General features: G+C 42.8%; 1 protein-coding gene across 1 annotated transcript in view; it reads right to left on the bottom strand.

The window, feature by feature from the left end:
• The window catches only part of PRELID2 (PRELI domain containing 2), a 1,431,605-nt gene that overhangs the window by 1,128,620 nt on the left and 280,159 nt on the right, over window positions 1-22,826 (bottom strand). The window contains exon 2 of the mRNA XM_044064028.1: window positions 18,323-18,380. Coding sequence (XP_043919963.1) covers window positions 18,323-18,380 — 58 coding nt within the window. The remainder of the gene's footprint in view (window positions 1-18,322; window positions 18,381-22,826) is intronic.

Genomic DNA, 22,826 nt, shown 5'->3' with positions numbered 1-22,826 from the left:
TCCCTCCAATTCTCACTGGGGATTGCTCTAAGGAGGACTCAGAAGCAAAATAATCAGATTTTCCACATCAATTTTGATGGCTACCGGATCCTCTGTCCTGATACTGAGAAAATCAAAATGGCCTCATGGGCACAGAAGAGAAGACCTTGGGTCAAAACAGTAGCCATAGCAACTGAAGGAAACATCACATGTAAGGAAGACTGCAACTCTGATGCAATAGCTGATGTCAAGAACTTTCTGCTCATCTCCAATGACAGCACCAAATTAATTCGGCACTGGTGACCTTGTAAACCATGACCGTAAAAAAGAAATTTAGCGAAAAAACACTGAGAACTCAAAACACAGCTCCTTTATTGAAATTAAAATTAAAGTTGAAGTTTAGCACTTTCATTTTTATAAGAAAGGACTTCTTCAGAAGCATAAAAAAAAAAAAGCTTTCAATGAGCTAAATAAAAAAGAAGTTATGTTCTTACCATAACGTTCCATGTGGAGTGTTCATCTCGCCTTTGTTCTTACACACGGGTTCGGAGCCGATCCTCGGCTCCGAGTCGGCCGCATAGCAAAGCTGTGCATCTTAGAGAAGCTCGAGACCAGGCTATATCCCACAATCCTCCCTGCCATTACTCAGATCTAGTTTGCAAGCAAACCAGACCAAGCATAAACCTGAGGTGCTAAGGCTACATACCGCCACAAAAATTCAGAGACACTATCTCACTGATAAATTAACTAAAGGGTAACGAAATATACCCCATGAGGTAAGAGGCAATATATCTGGAAGAGGTAAAGGCATGTGGACCAGACTCTAGTCCTACTCGTTCTTCCAAACACGTGAGGGAGGGAAGGGGGGGGGATGTAAGAACAAAGGCGAGATGAACACTCCACATGGAACGTTATGGTAAGAACATAACTTCTTTATGTAAGAGTGTTCAATCTCGCCGTTTGTTCTTACACACGGGTAGCGTCCCTAGCTCCGTCACCCTGAGTGACTCATGGAAGAACGTTCCTGAGCACAGTGGAACCAAAAGATGTCCTGTCTTTGGAGGCTTTGTCAACTCTATAATGAGCGATGAAAGTATGTGGTTTAGACCACGTGGCTGCTGCACAAATCGTGTCCAAAGGCAGGCGAGCTGCATGAGCCAAGGAAGTGGAAACGGATCTAGTAGAATGGCCCTTAGGTTTGGTGGGCAAGGCCTGATTCGACTTAGAATACACAAAAGCTATACAATCAGTAAGCCATTTAGAAAGTATACGTTTTGTAACTGCCATGCCCTTTTTATTGTCTGCAAATGCAACAAAAAGTTGATCTGTTTTTCTGTAATCCTTAGTCCTGTCCAAATAAAATCTTAGCTGTCTGTGGACATCTAACTTGTGCAGCATATATTCCAACTTGCTGGTATGGTTTTTGAAGAAAGTAGGGAGTTCAATGGACTGATTAATATTTATGACAGAACATACCTTAGGAAGGAAAGACGGGTTTGTTCGTAAGGAAACTCTATCTGGGTGGAAAATTAAGTAAGGTGGTTTGACTGATAGTGCTTGCAGCTCTGACACTCTTCGAGCTGAAGTAACCGCTACAAGAAAAAGAGTCTTCCACGACAAAAACTTCAGGAGGCAAGAAGAGGCTGGTTCGAAGGGTGGCAACATTAGTTGCGACAATAACAAATTTAAATTCCATGGGAAAAGGGTCTCTGACGGGCGGTCGAAGATGGAAGGAACCTTTCATAAAAGCCTTACAAAGCCTGTGGGACATAATAGAAGAACCGTCCTCACCAACATGGAAGTTGGATATGGCCGCCAACTGTACTCTTAGTGTGGAAGTAGAGGCTCCTTTGTGGAAAAGGATGGATAGAAATTCTAGAACTTTATGTAAAGGAGCTACCAGGGGGTCCAAGTGTTGGCTAGATGCCCAGTACACAAAGCGTTTCTATTTACTCCTGTAGAGTTTTGTAGTGGAAGCCTTATGAGAGGCAACCAAAATGCGTTGAACTGCCGGAGAAAGTGTATCAGACCTGGCTAGGCGGGGAAGTGGAGCAGCCAAGCTGCTAGTTTGAGGGATAGAAGAGACGGGTGAGGAACTCCCGACGAATGTGTCAGTAGATCTGGTACTGGGTCCAGGATCCACGGTTCCTCTGTTTGATGGGCTCGAAGAAAGGGGAACCATATCTGTCGAGGCCAGAATGGGGCTATGAGTATAATTGTACTTTCCAGGTTCATGGCTTTCTGAAGAAATTTGGGAATCAAGGGGGTAGGTGGAAATGCATATAGGAGACCCGGGGGCCAATCGTGTATCAGTGCGTCCCTGGGGACATCCCCTGGAGGGGGTAGAAGGGCAAAATAGCTTTTGGTATTCATCGGGGAGGCGAATAGATCGCAGCAAGGCTGGCCCCATCTGCGGAAAATTCTTTCCGCCACCTGTAGTTTGAGGGACCACTCGTGAGGTAACAGGATGGCTCTGCTCAACCTGTCCGCAATGACGTTGGATGACCCCGGGATGTGCGTTGCTATCAGAAAGCGACCCGTGGACTCTGCCCATTGCCAAATTCTCATGGCCTCTCTGCATAATGGGTAAGATCTGGTTCCCCCTTGTTTGTTTATGTACCAGACTACAGACATGTTGTCTGTCTGACTTGCTACTGTTCCTAGAGGTAGGAGGGTTTGAAAGTGTTGCAACGCCAAGAACACCGCCCTCATTTCCAGAACATTTATGTGCAGGTTGTACTCCATGTTGGACCATTCCCCTTGGACTGTTCTTCCCTGAAAAAGTCCCCCCCACCCTATCAGGGAAGCGTCCGTGGTTATCATGGCCATCGGATTCGGTAGAACAAATGGACGACCCATAGTGAGATCCTGACTGAACACCCACCATGAGAGGTCTCGCTTGCAAGAATCTGTTATCAGAATCTCGTGCGTTAGGGGTAACTGCTGGAACGACCACTGCGTGAACAGCAGCCATTGGAGGAGCCTCATGTGCAATCTCCCCATAGGAACTGCAATCAGGGACGCTGCCATGAGTCCCAAAACCTTCAACACCAGTTTGGCCGGGGCTTTCCTGCTTTGCAGTAGAAGAAGAACCTGTTCCTTGAGGGATGAAGCCCTTACTGGAGGGAGCTTTACCAGTGTTAAGCGCGTATCTAGGTCTGCTCCGATGAATGAAATATGCTGTGAGGGCAGTAAGGCAGATTTTTAGAAGTTTATGGAAATCCCTAGGTGGGAACAAAGGTTGACTGTATAGTCTCTGGCTTGTATGAGGCTCGGTGGTGGCGGTGAGGAGCCAGTCATCCAGATAGGGAAACACCCGGAATCCTAGACATCTCAAGTGAGACGCTACCACTGCCATGCATTTGGTGAATACCCTGGGGGCTGAGGTGAGCCCAAAGGGCAGGGCTCGAAATTGAAAATGACTGGCTCCCAGCCGGAAGCGCAGGTAATCTCTGGACGGTCTGGCCATCTTGATGTGGTAGTACGCGTCCTTGAGATCTATTGAGCACATCCAGTCATCCTCCTGCAAAAATGGAAGGATCGATTGAAGCGTGACCATACGGAACTTTTCCTTCTTCACAAAGGTATTGAGATTGCTGAGATCCAAAATGGGTCTCCAGTCCCCTGTCTTTTTTGGAACTAAAACGAACCTTGAGTAAGTTCCGGATCCTTTTTGGTCCGCCGGGACTGGCTGAATGACTCTTTTTTTGAGCAGCTTTGAAATTTCTATTGCTGCTGGGCCTCGCAGACGGGGTGGCACATCTGGAAACCTTCTTTGTTGGGGAGGAGTTGACATAAAGGGGATTTTGTATCCTCTGGTTACAATGCTTTTTACCCAGGAGTCTGAGGTGAGAGTTAGCCAGGCCTGTGGGTATAAAGCCAAGCGACCCCCGACTACCTCCAGAGCAGGACAGTCGGGCCCCCGTTCATGCTGGAAAGGCTTACCAGGGATAGGATCCCTCTCGCCTTGGTTCTGAGGACCCCCTCTGCCGCCGGGGTGACGTCTTCCATTTCTGCCCCCCCCTCTGCCTCGGGGGGGGGGGGGTGTCACTGTGTGTGGCCTGGAAAGATTCCGGAGTTTTACGGAACCACATTTTTCCGCTTCGTTGCCCTTTGGGGTACGGTCTAGATGGAACGGAAAAACGGACTCTGACAGCAGACAGAGTCTTTCCTTCATGCTCACACCGAGTTAGTGTCTCTCTCACTTTGGGCCCAAAAAGAGTGGCACCATCAAAGGGGGCATTGGCGAAGAAAGACTTGAAGGCTTCCGCAAATGAGCACAGCCGCATCCAGGATTGTCTTCGTAGAGCAATCGCTGAAGCTGCGGCTCTGCTCGACCCTTCAGCCGCATACGAGATGAGCCTCATGGACTAGTTCACTATGGAGGTAAGGGTGTCAAGCTGTGCTGTTACCTTATCTGAAACAGCAGCATCTGTGTTACCCTGGAGGGTACCTCTCAGCTCCTTGATGAGATCCATCTGTAGACGTGTAAAATGTGTCAAATAGTTTAGCGAACGCATGGAAAAAGTCGCTGAACTAAAAACGCGCTTCCCATATCTGTCCATAGTCCTAGAATCCTTATTAGGAGGATGAACAGAAGAGGAAGACTCAGACATCTCCTTTTTAGTGGCTGCAGCCACCACCATAGCGTCAACCGGAACTCCTTTGGTGAGATAAGTCTTGTCCTGGGGAGCGGTAATAAATTTGCTTGGTTTTCGAGGGACCGGTTCCACTGTGTCCGGTGTCTCCCATGCCCTTCGAGCAATCAAATCCATTAATTCATCGAAGGGCGGAGTAACCCAGGAGGTAGAAGGTTGAGCACCAAAAGCCTTCAGCAACACCGGCTCGTCCTCAGTGGGGGCTAGGGACTGCCAATCACCCCTCTGTTTTAAAATCTCCAAGATGTCCGCAAATGAGACATCCTCGGAGGGGGATTTTGGGGACCCCCTCTGACTCATCCAAGTCAGTGTCAGAAGTTAGAGATTCCTGCGGGGAATCCAAGTGCCTCCTCTTGCACAATCTTTTCCTCGGAACCTCATCGGAGGGGGATTCCGGTGAGGCCTCCGAGGAACAGGGAGCACCCTCTGGGGGTGGCTGAGGCAATGGTGCTCCACGCTTTGGATGTGTCATGGGAACAGAAACGCGGCTCCTTAGGGGAGGGAGAAGACGCCTCCGATGAAGTGGTTGTCTGTGTAGACAAAACCTTCCTCATAAGGTCAAAAACCCCTGAATCTCGGGTCGAGGACTCCCCCGGTTCCGAAGAACATGGAAGAATCCCAGACACGGGGCCCATGGGTCTCACCCCGAGGACGGAGCCGAGCCAATCTGCGCCGAGGCCCCGAGAGGGAGAGTCGGCACCAAAAGGTCGGTACGACTCTCGGTCCCGGAACCAAGGAGAGATCGTCGACTCCGCGACTCACCTATAGGTTCCGAAGGAGTCAAGGTCAATGGTGTTGATCATGCAATGGACGGTTTCGGCACCGAGGGCTCCACTATCATCGGCTCATCCTCTTCCGGCTCCGAAGACTGGATGGGTCTCGAAGGAGGACCTGTTGGAGATAAAGGGAGTCCTTCTAGTTTCGACACCAATTGGGAGGAAACTGCAATCAACTTGGAAAGGGCCGTGTTCTCCATAAGTTTCTGCACGACACGATCCACATCAGTATCGGATAATGGTCTGGAAGATCGGGTCAAAGGGGCCGAAGATGGCACCGACCGAAGAATGGAAGGTGGCGGTAGCTCCGACACCGGTTCCAAGACCTGGGGCTCAGTGAAAGATAAACGTTCGACGCTCGGCCCCGAAGTCTGTGGAACCGGCGAACGAACTTTAGAAGATGAACTCGGAGCCGATGACATGGGCTCCGACATCTTCGACCCCTTCGAGGACTTAGAAGCCTGGACAGACTTGTCCAAAGCCTCCTGGAAAGCAGGCTTAAGAAGTCCCCTGTCTATAAGTTTCCTGCGTCTATCTGTCATGACCCTCCCATTGAAGGAATGGCATATAGAGCAATCCTCTTGCAAGTGGAGAGGGCCAAGACAGTAGACGCAGGAAGTGTGGTTGTCAGTGATGGACATTTTCTGCCCACACTGACACCTTTTAAAACCAGACTTGGCTTTTTCAGACATAATCAGCAAAATACACTTTTACTGTAAAAAAATTTAAACACTAGCTATAATTAAGAGAGAAAAAAATATATATAGCTATAAGTTATAGAAAAGTAGGCCCCAAAGGGAAACCTATGAAAAACAATGACAGAACTAACTACACTACACACACACACACACACACACACACACACTATAGTAAGATCAAAAACTAAATTCTCAATAACTATAAGAACTTTTAAACAGAACAATAACTATCTTATCTGAACAACAAAGTTTTCTCTGGTCCGAGCTCTCTTATCGATGTGATCCGTTGCAGCGGCAAACTAGATCTGAGTAATGGCAGGGAGGATTGTGGGATATAGCCTGGTCTCGAGCTTCTCTAAGATGCAGAGCTTTGCTATGCGGCCGACTCGGAGCCGAGGATCGGCTCCGAACCCGTGTGTAAGAACAAACGGCAAGATTGAACACTCTCACATCTTCTGGTTAAACCCTTAACACCCAAATCAGCCAATCAAAACCATAGTATTTCCAGGTAACACTCACTACTTAAATAGTACCTGTAAAAACGTTGTTACAAGGGATCGATAAAATGTGTTCTTTTAAATCCTGGGTATAGAAAAGCAGCAATAAAATCACAAACAAGTTAAATAAATCATAGCATTTAACAAAAGATATAAAATATACAATGCATAAATTAGTTTGTCTATGAACTCTTAGGCATACATAATTAAAAATTCACAATTTTGCTGCCCTGAGGGGAAATACACTGTTGGTGGATAATTATTCATTAATCCCTGGTTCCTGGGTTGCATTCAAAAACAACTGCCAGTATAACTACCTATATTCCAAATGATTTTCCCAAGACCCACGATATACATACATATCAACCTTTTCTAAGTCATAAAACACAAAATTCTTAATACTAACACAAGTTCTGGAATGCCTACACAGAGCATATGAGTTGTATCATGTTTTAATTGTACGAACATGTTTGTAAATCCCAGCCCTAAGAGTTCTATCAGTCTTCCAAACATAATATGCAGGGCAAGAAGTTCAACATCAACTGTACAACAGATGTACCTTGCCCTACATGAGATAACCTTTGGGTAAGAATGACCAGTGGTGTTGACTGTGTCCAAAACCCACTGCAAGCATGCTCCACCTTTCAATATGCCATTTAATTTACTGTCATAGTGATGAGAATGTTTACCACTTCTCTCCAGATAACAGTTTATATTCTCATTTCTTTCAACTACAAAAGCTGGTGTACCACCAAGTTCATCCAACAGCTCAAATGGATCCAAATACCCATTTCCACTTTTTTCTAAAGATTTCTTTACATTCATTAATTCTGATGCTAAAAGGTAAAACCATTGTATTACTAAATTTAGCATCAGTCTTAAGATTCAATAATTCAAAATGTGGGTTGCCTCAAAATTGGCTTGAAAATGGTAATTATTTTTTCTCCAACCTCTAACTATTGTACCTAAAAACAAGACAGCTATCTGCTTTTCCAAAAACAAATGTTCCTTCTTAAACTGGCATGTGTCCGACAATAGTCTTGAAAAATGCACCAGTTGTCTTTTAACTAGGTTCCTTTTTTGCCACAGGGTGGAAACTGGAATAGTACAAGTAACTGTAAGAGAAGGTTTCCTTGTGATAAATACTAGATTCAAAACACTATCCTTCCACGTTTTAATAATGCATACAAAAATGCTAAAAATCCAAAACCTAGCTGTTGTGTTGATGCAAGTACAGAATGTCTTAAATTCATCCACGGTACTTGTCCATATTAAAAAATGTTGTCCAGGTACCCAAGGTGCAAACCAATGTGCCCTTAAAAAGGACTACTGAATGCAAATTGTGATTCCCACATCCACATCATGATATTAACAAATACAGGTAGAGAGGGAGCCCAACAGCCGCAACTTTAATTTGATGACCAAACTCCCCTTCAAAGTGTGCAAAGTTGTTATGTAATACTACATCCATGCATTATTCTATTAAGTTAAGATCACTGTTCAAAATGTCAGCTTGATTAATCAGAGAATCTAAAAACATTCCATCCCCTCTTCATAAGGAATGGAAGTAAAGTTCCTTTACATCTATGATGACAAACAGCACAGTTGGTGAAAATTCAACTGGCCAACTTCTGAAGGAAGTTCCAAAAGTCTTTTAAGACATGAGGTTTGCTGTCAAAAAAATTCCTAAAGGTACAGTCTTATACCCTTGGGATGCCACTATAGTCCATAAAGGGGGGATCAAATGGACTCATGTGGGTCTCTGGGATACCAAAAATCCTAAGTACCTTAGGTTTTATTTTTACCACCAAAGAAATGTACAAAAATGGGATTTGCTACCAAAACAAGAAGTTATGTACTCACCATAACGTTCGATGTATGTAGTCCATCTCGCCTCACATTCTTACCCTTGGGTTGGGAGCCGAATGTCGGCTCCGACTCGGCCAAAACTTTTCTAGCTCAAAGTCTTTCTATTGGCTGGGCTAAGATGGTATCCCATGCTGCACTGCTCTATATCCCCAGATCTAGTTTGCTGAGAACCCCAGCACTCATTCTCCATGCATAAAAACACCCAAGGAAAGGAAGAACAAATCAAGAATGAAGGGGGCTCTGAAACCAGACCTAACCTCCAGATCCTCCAGGAAGGGGGAAGGAGGGGGGGGTAAGTAAGAATGTGAGGCGAGATGGACTACATACATCGAACGTTATGGTGAGTACATAACTTCTTGATGTTGTGTAGTCCAATCTCGCCTACATTCTTATCCGTGGGACAGTGTTCCTAGCACCTAAATCCTGGGAGGCTCAGTGGAAAATACTCCTGAGCACTGTAGAACCAAAGGAAGACCTGCCCCTAGATACCACATCCAACTTGTAATGAGTAACAAAGGTGTGAGGAGATGCCCAAGTAGCCGCAGCACAAATATCATCCATACACAATCTGGCCTGATAGGCTGTAGATGTAAATACAGACTGAATAGAGTGAGACTTCACTGGGAACGGTAAATCTTTACCCCTTGAGGAATAAATGAAAGAAATACAACTGGAAATCCATCTGGACAACGTGACTTTGGAGACAGGAGACCCAATTCTGTTTTCCGAAAAGGAAACAAACAACTGATCAGATTTTCTGAGGTCTTTGGTTCTGTGCAGATAAAAACGTAAGTGTCTGTGTACATCCAACTGATGAAATTTAAATTCTGCTTTGTTTGAGAAATGGGGAAAAAACACTGGCAACTCAATAGATTGATTAAGGTTACTGACTGACACCACTTTGGGAAGAAAGGAAGGGTTGGGTCTGAGAGAAACCCTATCCTTATGAAAAATCAAATAAGGGGGTTTGATTGATGAGGCTTGAAGCTCTGAAATGCGTCTGGCTGACGTGATGGCTACTAAAAAGACAGTCTTCCAAGTTAAGAATGTTAAATCACAAGTGGCTGCAGGCTCAAAAGGGGATGAAGTAAGAGCCTGTAGAACAAAGTTTAAATCCCAAGGCATGACAGGTTCCGATACCGGAGGACGAAGTAACAGAGTGCCCTTGAGAAAAGCCTTACAGAGTCTATGAGCCATCAGACTAGGTTCGTTTGAGACATGAAATGTAGAAATCGCCACCAATTGGACTCTAATGGTTGCAGCCGCTGAACCCTGGTTAAAGAGCATCGACAAGAACTCCAGTACAGATGAAATTGGAGCCGTGTAAGGGTCAATCTTTTGGGTATGAGCCCAGATTGAAAACCTCTTCCATTTACTGTAGTAAATCTTCCTGGTGGAGGGATTATGAGAGGAAGATAAAATATGAACCACCCCCGGTGAAAAATGATGAAGCCTAACTAATGACGGAAGTGGAGTAGCCAGGCTGTCAACCGGAGGGTCCGAAAAGAGGAATGGAGCTGCTCTGACATGTGTGTCAGTAAGTCTGGTTGTGGGTCCAGAATCCAAGGAGCGTCCATGAGATAGGGATGGAGAAAGGGGAACCAAATTTGACGAGGCCAGTGTGGAGCAATCAGAATCATTCTGCTTCCCAAGGCTTGCGCTTTCTGAATAACCTTTGACAGCAAGGGAACCAGAGGGAAGGCATATAGTAGACCGGAGGGCCAATCATGGACTAGAGCGTCCCTGGGTGACTCCCCCTGAGGGGGGATCAACGTGAAGTAGCTGCTGCATTTGGCATTGAGGGGGCTGGCAAAGAGATCACAGCAAGGATAACCCCACCTGCGGAAGATCTGTTCCGCAACTTGACAGTTCAGGGACCACTCGTAAGGCATCAGACTAGCTCTGCTTAGCCTGTCTGCGATCACATTGGACTTCCTCGGAATGTGCGTTGCCACCAGAAAACGTTGGGAAGACACTGCCCACTGCTACACTCGTATGGCCTCTCTGCAAAGGGGATAGGATTTGGTTCTTCCCTGCTTGTTCAGATACCACACCACTGATATATTGTACGAGTGGATTGCAATAGCCCCGAGAGGAAGAAAGCTCTGAAGTGCTTGCAACAATAGTAACACAGCTCTCATCTCCAGGACAATGATATGCAGATTCATCTCGTGCTCTTGCCACATGCCTTGGACTGTCCTACCTAGATAAATCCGTGGTCACCGGGGCAATTGGGGATGCAGGAACTAAGGGCTTTCCTGCATTCAGGTTGTCGGTGCGAAGCCACCAACTGAGATCTTGTTTGCACCTGTCCATGAGTAGAATAGGGTAAGAAAGTGGAAGACGTTGGAGAGACCACTGGGCAAAAAGTAGCCAATGAAGGAGTCTCATATGTAACAAACCATGCCAATAAACTGAACACGTCCTACTGGTAAAGAATAACCAGACTGATATCCTGAACACAAAGTGCTTTATTGTACCAAACCACAAAGCAAAATCACAACGATAACCACAAAACACACAAATGGCATCAAGGAATTGAGTTGAACTACTCCTTCCTTGATGCCATTTGTGTTTTTTGTGGTTATCGTTGTGATTTTGCTTTGTGGTTTGGTCCAATAAAGCACTTTGTGTTCAGGATATCAGTCTCGTATGTAACCTTGCCAGAGGGACTAACATAATCGTCACCGCCATTGTCCCTAATAGTTGGAGGACCCATCTTGCCTTTGCTCTTCTCAGGGGAAGCAAGGCATGAACTTGTTGTTACAGGACTCTGATTCTTTCCTGTGGTAGAAACGCCCGCATGAGGGTGGTGTCTAGTTCTGCGCTTATAAAAGTGACACGCTGTGAGGGCAACAAGGCAGATTTTTCCCAGTTCAATGTGATGCCCAGCTGTTGACATAGGTTTATAGTAGCTTTCCTGGTCTGAATTAGTAGATGCCTGGTGGTGGCAGTAAGGAGCCAGTCATCCAGATATGGAAACACTTGGAATCCCTGACGTCTCAAGTGAGCAGTCACCACTACCATGCATTTGGTAAACACCCTGTGGTGAGACCAAAGGGCAGGGCTCGAAACTGAAAATGACTGGCCCCCAGCCGGAAGCGTAGGTGACTTCTGGATGCCCTGTCCATCTTGATGTGGTTAGTAAGCATTCTTGAGGTCGATGGAGCACATACACACTTCTTTTCCCAACAATGGGAGAATAGACTGCAATGTGACCATTCGGAACTTGGACTTTTGCACGTGGGTGTTCAATTGGCTGAGATCTAATATGGGTATCAGGTCCTCTGTCCTTTTCAGCACCAAAAAGAATCTTGAGTAAGTCCCTAATCCGATCTGGTCTGAGGGGACATGTTGGATGGCTCCTTTTTCTAGCAGCTTTGAAACTTCTGAAGCTGCGTAATCCCTTTCACTGGGTGGAACATCTGGGTTTTCTTGACTGAAGGGGGATCTGACGAGAAAGGGGATGTCATATCCTCCAGAAATTATTCGTAGAACCCATTGGTCCTGGGTGATGTGTTGCCAGGCCTCCAGGTATAACGAGATTTGACCCCCGACTGGCTCCGGAAACGCACAGTCGGGCCTCCCATCAGGAGCGGCGGTAGGGAGAACCATGAAAGGAATCGCGGTCTCCTGAGTTGCGTGGGGCCTCCTCTGCCTCTAGGGCAGCGTCTCCCAGAATAACCACCCCCTCCTCTGCCTCTGGAGGGGGGCTCACCTTGTGCACCAGGAAAAAACCTCTGTGATTTTTTGAACCACATTTTGCCACCCCTCTGGGCCTTGGGATAAGGCCTAGAGGGAAGGGAAAAATGGGCTCCTACAGCAGACAGAGTTTTTCCCTCCTGCTTGCACCTGGTGAGGGTGTCTTTCACCTTGGTTCCGAACAAAGAGGAACCATCAAAAGGGGCATCGGTGAATGAAGAATTGAAGGCCTCCGCGAAATGACAAAGGTGCATCCTGGCCTGTCTCCTAAGAGCAACTTCTGAACTCACTGCCCTACTCGCTCCATCGGCTGCATATGAGATCAGTCTCATGGAGGAGATAACGATGGAATTGAGGGTAGACATCTGAGCGTTGACCGTCGTGGGTCACCGCCTCAGAAATGTTACCTGTGAGAGTATATCCAAGCTCCTTGAGGAGATCTCTTTGGAGCCGTGTAAAGTGAGATAAATAATTCAGTGACCATAAGGTAAAGGTCGCTGAAGAAAGGGTACACTTCCCGTACCGGTCCATGGTCCTAAACTCCTTGTTAGGAGGATGGACGGTGGAAGAACTCTCGGCTAATTCCTTCTGAGTGGCCGCTGAAATTCCTTAACAGGAGGAGCAGACAAAAATATATTGGGTCTTCTGGGGACTGGTTCCACAGAGTCAGGGGTTTCCCAAACCCTTTGACAGACCAAATCCAGAAGCTCGTTGAAGGGTGGAGATACCCAGGAGGTGGAGGGCTGAGCACCAAAGGCCTTCAGGAAGACCGACTCCTCCTCAGAGGGGGCTTTGGATGGTCAGTCACCTCTTTGTTTCAAAATCTCTAGGATGTCAGAGAAAGAAACATCCTCAGAGGGACTTGGGGGACCCCTCCGATTCCTCGAGGTCGGTGTCTGATGTGAGAGACTCATCCTGGGAATCTATGTGCTTCCTCTTGCACGTCTTCTTTCTGGGTGGCTCCTCAGGCAAGGACTCTGAGGAGCCCTCAGAAATGTGGGGACCACTCATGGGGGTACCCTGAGGCGTTGGGGCTCCGCTGTCAAGAGATAGATGGCGATCAGAGACCTGCACCGGTGTAGTAGGGGACAGACTGAGTGACCCACATGATGCCGCTGTCGACTTGGCCAGCGCACTCCGCATGGCCTCGAAGGCCGGTCCCAGAGTCCAAGGAGCGACCAGCCTCCAAAACCACGACAGGAGTCAGACTTCCCCGCACCGAAGAACCGAGGGGGAGACTAGGAACCGATATGTGTCCCGAAGCCTCTCCCTCGGGTCCGACCAAAGAATCCTGAGTCCTGAACCCCGTGGACAGCGCCGACGGGGTCAGAGCTGATGTCGGCAATGATAAGCCAGGAGGGGCTGTCGGAACCGACCTAGGGACATCACATGGAGCTGAGCACTCCGGCTCCGAAAGCTGAGATACACTCGGAAGTATCGAAGGAGGTTGAAGGATGGGCTCCGGAGCCAACTGAGTCAGAGCCGAGAACAATTTTGCCAAAAACGGTGACTGAAGGAGTCTCTGCACCACTCTATCGATGTTCACATCTGATAAGGTCCTGGAGGATTTAGAGGATAGAGAGGGAGATCGAGACCTCCTCTCCGAAGGGGACCTGCGAGGAGGTGATGCTGGCCTAATGCTAGGCGATCGGCTCCGAATAGGTTCCAAAATGATTGGAGCCGATGCCTGTTCCATAACCTCAGACACTTCCTGCGGCCCCGAGGACAATGGAGCCGAGGATGTCGAAGCAGACTTTGCTATTTTCTCCGGTGGCTCAGAGGAGACTGACGGAGCCGGAGATCTCTTTTTAGATTTCGAAGATTTTGTCTTGGAGCTGAAGCAGTTTCCAGACCCTCCTCGAAGGAAGTCCCTTCAAAATCAACTTATTCTTCCTTTCCTGAAGAACTCTCGGACTAAACGCATGACAGAAACTGCACGACTCCTGGAGATGGATTGCTCTCAGACAATACACACAGACAGAATGTCCGTCGGTAATGGACATCTTATAGCTGCACTTCAAGCATTTCTTGAAGCCCGAGGGCTTGTGCTCCTTAGAATCTTTGGACATAGTTAGCTACAATAAAGCACCAAAGACAACAATAACTGAAAACAGTACCAACAGTAAAACAGTCACAAGGTGGGAAAAACACTACCACAAACGAGAACCTCAAGATTTCTAACTAAAACGATCCTTTGGCACAACACAGGAGGGGAAGACTAAAACCTCTAATTTAAACGGTTTAAGACCTGTAAAAAGAAATAACACAAGGAAGCAAGGGACAGACTAAATCCTCTAACTGAAACAGGCCTAGCCTGTTGGAACAGCTAGTGGGATACCATAGAACGATCAAACACAAACTCTTTTACCATACAAGACCAGAACACACAATAGCTATTAAAATAGCTTTTTGTTTGCAACCAATTATCTAATAATGAAGGGAAAAAGGGTACTTAGCCACAGCCAAGAGCGAGACCACGTCAGAGCTACACGAGCGGCAAATGAGATCTGGGGATATACAGCAGTGCAGCATGGGATACCATCTTAGCCCAGCCAACAGAAAGACTTCGAGCTAGAAACGTTTTGGCAGAGTCGGAGCCGACATTAGGCTCTGAACCCACGGGTAAGAATTTAGCCGAGATTGGACTACATATCATCAACTGTTTTAGTTTCCAATCTACAAAAATTGCTAAAGGCACAGTCTTAAACCCTTGAGATGCCAGTATAGGCCATAAAGGGGGATCATATGGATTCTTTTGAGTCTTTGGGACACCAAAAATCATAGGTACCTTATTTTTTTTTTTTTTGTTTTTTTTAACATCAAAAAACTGTACAAAATCATTTGATAACCGAGAATCTCATTTCAAGTCACTAAGCCAAAAATCAATTTTGCTATACTGTACACTGATCTCGCTCCTAGCAATAGACCTATAAAAACACAATTATTCAGATATTTCAACATTTTCCCACAAGTAGTTTAAACTGCTAATAATTACCACCACATCCCACTTGTCAAGTTTCATAATCCTAATGTTGGTGTTCCTTGATAGGGTTAAATAAGGGGTTCTGTTCTTTTCTGGTAAGGTTGTACTATTTTTATGATTTTTATCAACTAAAAATCATAAATCATGTTCACACATCTCCTCAATGGGTGATATTGTTGGTAACAAAGGATGTACTTTATGCACTACTTCTTTTCAAGTTCAAATTAGTATAATCAGGTTCATCACCAGAAAACAAACTGGAAGCTGAGTTTCTTACACAACGTAAATTCCAGCAACAATTCTACCATATTTAAAGCTTTCGCGGGCGCAAAAGTAAAACCTTAAAAAAAAAAAAAAAAAAAAAAAAAAAAAAGTCTGTCAAAATTTGCATTGACAATTACACCTGCTAGGTTAAAAATTTTAATTGTTAGGAATACAGGGAAATATACTGACAATTACTTTTGAATGCAACATAGGAATCAGGGATTAAAAAATAGATATCTAACAATCGTGTACTTCACCTCAGTGCAAATTGTGAATCTTTAATTTGGTATGCCTAAGAGTTCATTGATTAACTAATGCACTGTATATTCATTTTTTTTTTGTTAAATATTTGGGATTTACATAAGTATTTTATGATTTTATTGTAATTAAAAAAACAAGACATGTTATGCATGTTCCCTAATAACTTTTTTACAGGTACTAATTACATAATGAGTGTTACCTGGAAATACAATTTTGATTGGTTGGTGGGTTAGGGGGTCAAACAGAGGTTTGTTTAGCGAACTGAAAGTTTTGCATTAATTCTGAAGAAGTCCTTTCTTGTGAGGATGAAAGTACTAAACTTCAAATTAAATTTCAATAAAGGACTTGTGTTTTTTGAGTTCTCTCAGTGTTTTTTTCGCTAGTGAATGACTCGGTCACCAGGAAATGAAGTCAGCAATGAACCCATCAAGACTGAAGGCTCGAAAGCAGAGGAAACTGACTTTCAAAACATTTCCAAGGGCAGTGGTGCACAAGTTGACTTCAACTTGGTATGCACAAGGCACTGATGGCCAAGATACTAAACTGTGCTGAAACTCTTATGAGTCCTATTAATGTCTCACTTCCAAGACATTGGACTGAAACAAAGCTCATCACTGAAGGAACTCTGAGTCAGTACAACCTACATCATTGGTCTCATCAATGTAGGAGAAATCAAAAGAAATGTTTGTTGCCCCGAATATGACGATAGCCAACAACAACATTCCTACTGCTGTGTCAACTCTGGTGCCTATAAGTCACTTACCAAACTCATCAGGATCAGCAATTTAATAAGGACTCAGAAAAGGGTGGTTTTAAAGAGAGTCACTACCTGCCTAGAACCAGATGGGGAAGGGACAAGACTCACCATTACCTATGACTTTCATCTTCCTAAAGTAAATATCTACAGTGACAAGAAAGGCTGTGGTGGGATAAGATTGGACCTAAAGGAGCAAAAAGACCCAACAGATGGAGGTCTGTAGCATGCTCACCTGCCTAGTTCAACCTCAGAGAGCAAAGAAATACAATCCTTCCTAGAAATTCTAGTGTGTTGTCCTTCAACCACAATGACTATCAATTTAGATTCAAGAAGATGTCTGACACAGACTTTGTCATACTATAATCTCATTCACTTACAAGGGATTAGAATAAACTCCTTAGATGCGTTTTTTTCTCTGTAGGACCTCATCCAATGGCTCCTAAAACTACCATCCTGAAAATGCAGAAATGTTCCTGTTGGAAACGAAGAAAAAGCCTAGTCCTTTTTTTCTGTGAGAGTTTTAAAAGCAGCAGTAAAGATCTACTGTGTGTGTGTGTGTGTGTGTGTGTGTGTGTGTGTGTGTGTGTGTGTGTGTGTATTGCAGCACTTTGGTGGGGGGGGGGGGCATACAAACGTTTCAAGTGCCATGCTTCTGAATATTTGGACAAAGACGGACCAGATTATGTTAGATTTAATATTCTATTACCCAGAAAAAGGCTAGTAAATTCCTAGCAATTCTACCTAGAGTCCTGTTTAAAGAAGCATAACACTCATAATTATTAGCATTAGGGTTCTGTTGTGGAAATTTTTATGAGGAAGCTGATGCCAGCAAAAGAGAACCGGTTACCAATTTTCCCTTAGGATGTTAAAACTTTGCAAAACCTTAGGAAATGTAAAAACTATCAAACATGAAAAGAAAGTAAAATCAAGTTACATTTACTGTTAAAGATCAAGACTTGGATAGCAACTAACTAACAAAGGTAGGCAGACTGAACACTCAACTTGAGGTGACAAAAAAATAACAGAATGGGGCATACAGAGTGGCCTCTTTTCCTAACATGCCCCATATGAGGCTACAGCTACATGCACCTAAGGGTGCCCAATGGCTTAGAAAGATCAAACTAGGCTAACATCCACCCCAGAACTGACTGGTATTTATCCTACAAATTCCTTAAGCAAAGCAACAACAATAGCATGATGGCAACAGATATTGTGTTTACATCAAAGGGTAAGTTTGTGTCTTGGAAAATTGCTGTATGTTACCACAAACTATTATGTCAAAAAATAAACCATTATTACAATTCCCTGCAAACATTCCCATTCCCATAAAGCTGTATGCAACTACAAACTATTAGGTCAAAAAATAAACCATTATTAAATATTCTGCAAACATTCCCCTTCCCATAAAGCAGGTACATTTCCAAACACTGTCCTGACACAGAAGTGCATTCTTGTTGCTGTCATCCGCTCAACCATTTCATATTGTCTAGGCACCATCTACGCAAAACCTTTTGTAACGTTTTGCATGAAAAGTGTTACACAATTAATGAGTTAGTATAAACAGTTTTAGCCAGTGAATGGTCAGTAAACTACACCCACTACGCAATACTTTTACTTCCGCACTCCAACATTACAATCTACACAAAATGTAAAAATTAACTATAACGCTCCTAATTTACTTTCAAAACAGGAGCGATGCATGCAACCTTATGTAATTATCAAACATTGATGTAATTAGGTAAATATATAATCTCATACAGTCATCAGGTAAATATACAATCCTAGTCAGCATTCTGAGGATTACTCCTATGGCATGGGTAACAGATGCATATTCCCCTGCAACACAGCCCTCCTCCTGATATTACTACATATGCTTACCTGTATTTTCCTCAGCAGTCCTTACTGCAGTGATATTTTGCTCAAGAGGAGTGGGATACTGGAAATAAAATAAAAAAGTTAAAGAAATGCTGTATAGTCTCCTTTCTACTGAAATGCAGCTAGATGGATAAAATCATGACCATTAAAGTGCGTTGTAAGAGTATTTTGTTCCTTTCCTATGACTGACTTCGTCCAGTGTAGTATAGTTATGCATGTGCCAGAAAAGAATTTAACAAACTAAACACACACTAAAATAAATGCAGAACTGCAGAAACTACAAAGTCCATTCACAGTGTTAACTCAGAAGCTGAAAAGACGACCTGCCTCCATTATACTCACCTGTGACATCAGATCCAAAGCCTTTACTCTATGTTCTGTTTTGCAAAAGTTAACCAAGCTCTTCACTTGTAAATATTTCCCATGCAAGCAGTTTGCATCAGGGAGGTCATTATTGTTAGAAAAGCAGATACTAACAAGTGCTAACAAACTGATCAATATAAACATCTGCTCCAGCTTACAGCATGAAAAGTGCACTTTAGAACAAATTACATTAGTTATGGGCAACTATTTAGAATAAAACAAGCACTTTCACTGCTGAATAATGAATTGCACAGGAAGGGTGTGGCTGCACTAGTCATTAAATATGCAATTCAACAAATTGAAGGAATATGACACTGCATTCAAAAGGATTGGATATATGAGGTCTCCTTTAGGGAAGATTAGGGTTCACTTTTAATGAACAGGAGTTTTCACATCTGTAAATGAACACCTACTTTCACACTGAACAAAATCTTGCATGGCACCAGCTGGATTCTGTAACTAAAAATGCACTGCTACAAATATATAATCATAATGTCAACAGATACATTTAAACTATCCCTATTTTTATTTTATGGCTGCCACTCCAAGTATTCAAATGTTTACACAGGAATTAGAAATGGATTTTGCACAGAAAAAAAATCTTCATATGGCATAGAACAAAAAAAAAAAAAAAAAGGTTGCAAATACACAGTACTCTGAAGAAATCTGCATTGTCGGTTTATGCTGTCAGTCTTGGGCATTAATTCTGCGTCAGATTAATGCAGATTGTATAAAGTGTAATGCATATCAAGTAGATTGTAATTTTACTATAGGTTTTAAGATACATATTCGATTCAGGCCTACTGGACAGCTAGCTTCGACTATCCAATAATATTCATGTTTTTCTATATAGGCGAATAAATAACCATTGCTTTTATTAATGCCTACAATTTCTAGTAATTTAAATTTAAATTCATGTTCAGAACCTATAATCTGAATAGGTTTACAAAGGGCATTAGTATCCACACTCTACTTTTACTAGCACAGGAGATGGTATTTATACTAGTAGGAGAAATTGACCAGGGCATTGGGGAACTTCCCCTACTCTCGGTAGTATACAGAAGCACTTGTGTGTGACACAATGAACTTCCTGTTCCAGGCACAGAGGTGGCTTGGAGAAACAGGGAGAAAACATGGCTGATTCAGCTTGTGCTGAAAATGTAGTCGAAATGGTAGAACTGCAACCAGAAGTAACTTCTGATGATATGGGTTCAGAAAAAAAACAGTGACATTGGATAAAAAGTGATTGCATCTGAAACAGACATGGATTCAGAGGGAAACTTTCAGAGGAGATTATTTGAAGGAGAGAGAGAGTTACCTCTAAAAAATGCATAATTACAACCCTCCAATCGGGGGTGGGGGTGGGGTGCAGGATGATTATTTGGAAGAAATGGTAAGCCAAAGTGAGCCAGAAAGTGGAGCAGCAATTTCATGGGGCGACATCATGGAAAAATGGAAGAAAAAGGAGAAGAAGAGCCAGTTCCAGAGACAAAAACTTATGCACAAACTGTTCGAAAAGGAACAAAGAAGAAAGAAGAAATAAAAGAAACAAAAAGGTATACAGTGCATGTGAGCAGTCAAAAAGAATAAAGTATGAGGTTTGGGACTATGTCATAGCACCTCTGGGTGTCAAAGCAAAAGAAGTAATAGCATTTATTTTAATTAATAGAGACTTCTTGTGACTTGATATTTGAGAATGGGAAGGCCATGGAATTTTTTTCTGAGTGCATATGAACAAAATAAAAATATTTATTCATGGTCAGAATATGTGGTGCAAGCTTTTTACAGACAAACAAAGAATATTGATCCAGTTTAGAACTGAAGTTGAAGGAAAAGAACATTTGTTAACTGTATGCACAGAAGTAATGGACACTACAAAACTATGATGAAAGGGGGCTATGGACTGGGGGATGGGAATGTCAAGTAATATTAAAAATGGAAAATGATAATGATATGTATGAACCTAGTATTAATGTTTATGGTGATAGGGGTTTTATGAAATACATGGGTCATCCAAAGGCTTGTAAGTTTTGTGGAAAAAATGATCTTTTAATCAATGAATGTGATAAAAAAAGATGATATTTATGTGGTAAAACACGGCATAATGGAAAAAAAATGTGATTTAAAGAGCAAAAATGTGGCAATACTGGTCATTAACAACTAGAATGTGAAATGAATGTGAAAGAAAATGAAATTAAGTTATACAGAAGAATGTGTTATACAAGAAAATGTGCAAAAAGATGCAACTGAAAGAGGTTATACATGAAGCTATAGAAAGTAACAAGGAAAAAGAAACAGAGGAGACAAGTGAGGAAGAAGCGGATTGTCGCACAGTAAGAAATAAAAAGAATTTGGTAGGGAAAACAGTTAACGAAAGGAAAAGAAAATTCAAAAATATAATGCTTAGAAAAAATAAGAAAGAAAAGGGATAAATATTTTATTATGCTAACTGTTCTTAAAGGTTGAAAATATTAGCTATTAGTGAATAGTATGAAAAATCTTAAGAGGAGAACAGGTATATTACAATAGTGTACTGCAGTACATGCACATATTGTTCTAGAAGATATCAGATTATTAAAAGAGGAAGAAAGAACACAAACTGAAAAAAATTTTGGAAAGGGGCAGTAGTTTAGAACATGGGGAAAAAATGTGCTTGGGCATATGTATATTATATCAAGAAAGCATTAAAATATTACATGTAACCATAGTGGAACCAGGACAAATTACAGTAATAGACATGACGTGGAAAAATATGTGTATAGAATTACAGCGTTATATGCATATGTAACAAAAAAGAGAGGGAAAGGATGTTTAAAAATATTCTTGATTATGTTTGTATAAATATGGACATTACATTGGTGGGTGATTTTAATTGTAATTAAAGAAAAAATAAGAGTAACTGTGATGTTAACATGGTTAAAGAAATTATGAGAAGTTAAAGAAATTATGAGAAGTGGAAAGCTAAGTGTATGGGAGAATAACCACTGGACCTAAAAAGGAATGGTAAAGGAATGGAATTAGGACAGAAATTGATTTTTTAATATCTGATAGTTTAAAAGTTAAGAAAAGGAACCAAGTATACTGGATTTTTAGATCATGTGGCTATATGGGTTAAAGTACAGCAAAACAAAAGAATATTAAGAACAGGAAAATGAATAGAGAATTAATGAAAAGGAATTAGATTTAGAAGAGAAAAAGAACTTATGGAATTATGGAAAAAGCAATGTATACGAGAGTTTTATGAGAATTGGACTACCTGCAGGCTTAATTTTTAAAGAAAAATATAAAAACTGTTTCAGAATGTATAAGGAAGATAAAAAGAAAAGAAAAAGAGATACAAGATATTAAGTCAGGAAACATTCAGACACTTAGAAAAGAAACGTCCTTTTTTATGAATAAGAAAGAAATATATAAAATGAATTGTGACGGCCGTGCCCTGGCCCAGAAATCAAGGAGCCTCAATCCTTACCAATAACATCAGGGAGGGCGTCTCATATAAGAAGAAAGGAAAGCAAATACACATAGTAAAGTAAAATTTCTCTTAAGTGCACACAGAGATCACAGTCAGTATGGGGCTGGTTGCTCCCTTGCTCCCCAATAAGACTCCCCACTGGCACAGCTATAGTCTCCAGATCTCAGCCTAGCTGGCAAGCTAAACTCCAATACCCTCTCTGTCCCACCAGTGCTTCGTGTCCCTGCTCAGGTAGCAGACAAACCACACACACTTCGAGATAAGTATTTATACAACTTCACAGACACTCCTGGGAAAGGCTGACACAGATTCTCCAGCTGTGCCCCTTTACCCAGACTATACATTAGTAATTACTGCCACCATCAGCTAATACTTATCAGCTACCCACAGGCCCCTAAAAGGGTGTCCAATTATTACTGTGCAATATTATTATCCAGTTGGTAATGTGACTAATCAGTCTAAGGCTTATTAGAGTGTACAATAAACTATAAATATGCAATGCACTCTAGAGCTTACTTATTTCTACACAAACAAGCCACAGGTAAAGGTTTTTAAAATATTTAATAATAAATAATTAAAACACAAGACAATATACTACACCACAATGCCACTCAAGAATTCAGAGATCACACAGAAACTTAAAATAATACAGTAGGAAAGTTCTAATACTTA

This window comes from Protopterus annectens, chromosome 2.part2 (assembly GCF_019279795.1).
Source record: "Protopterus annectens isolate FY-2018-M chromosome 2.part2, PAN1.0, whole genome shotgun sequence".
Lineage (NCBI taxonomy): Eukaryota > Metazoa > Chordata > Ceratodontiformes > Protopteridae > Protopterus > Protopterus annectens.
This window is presented reverse-complemented; position numbering and strand designations above follow the sequence as displayed.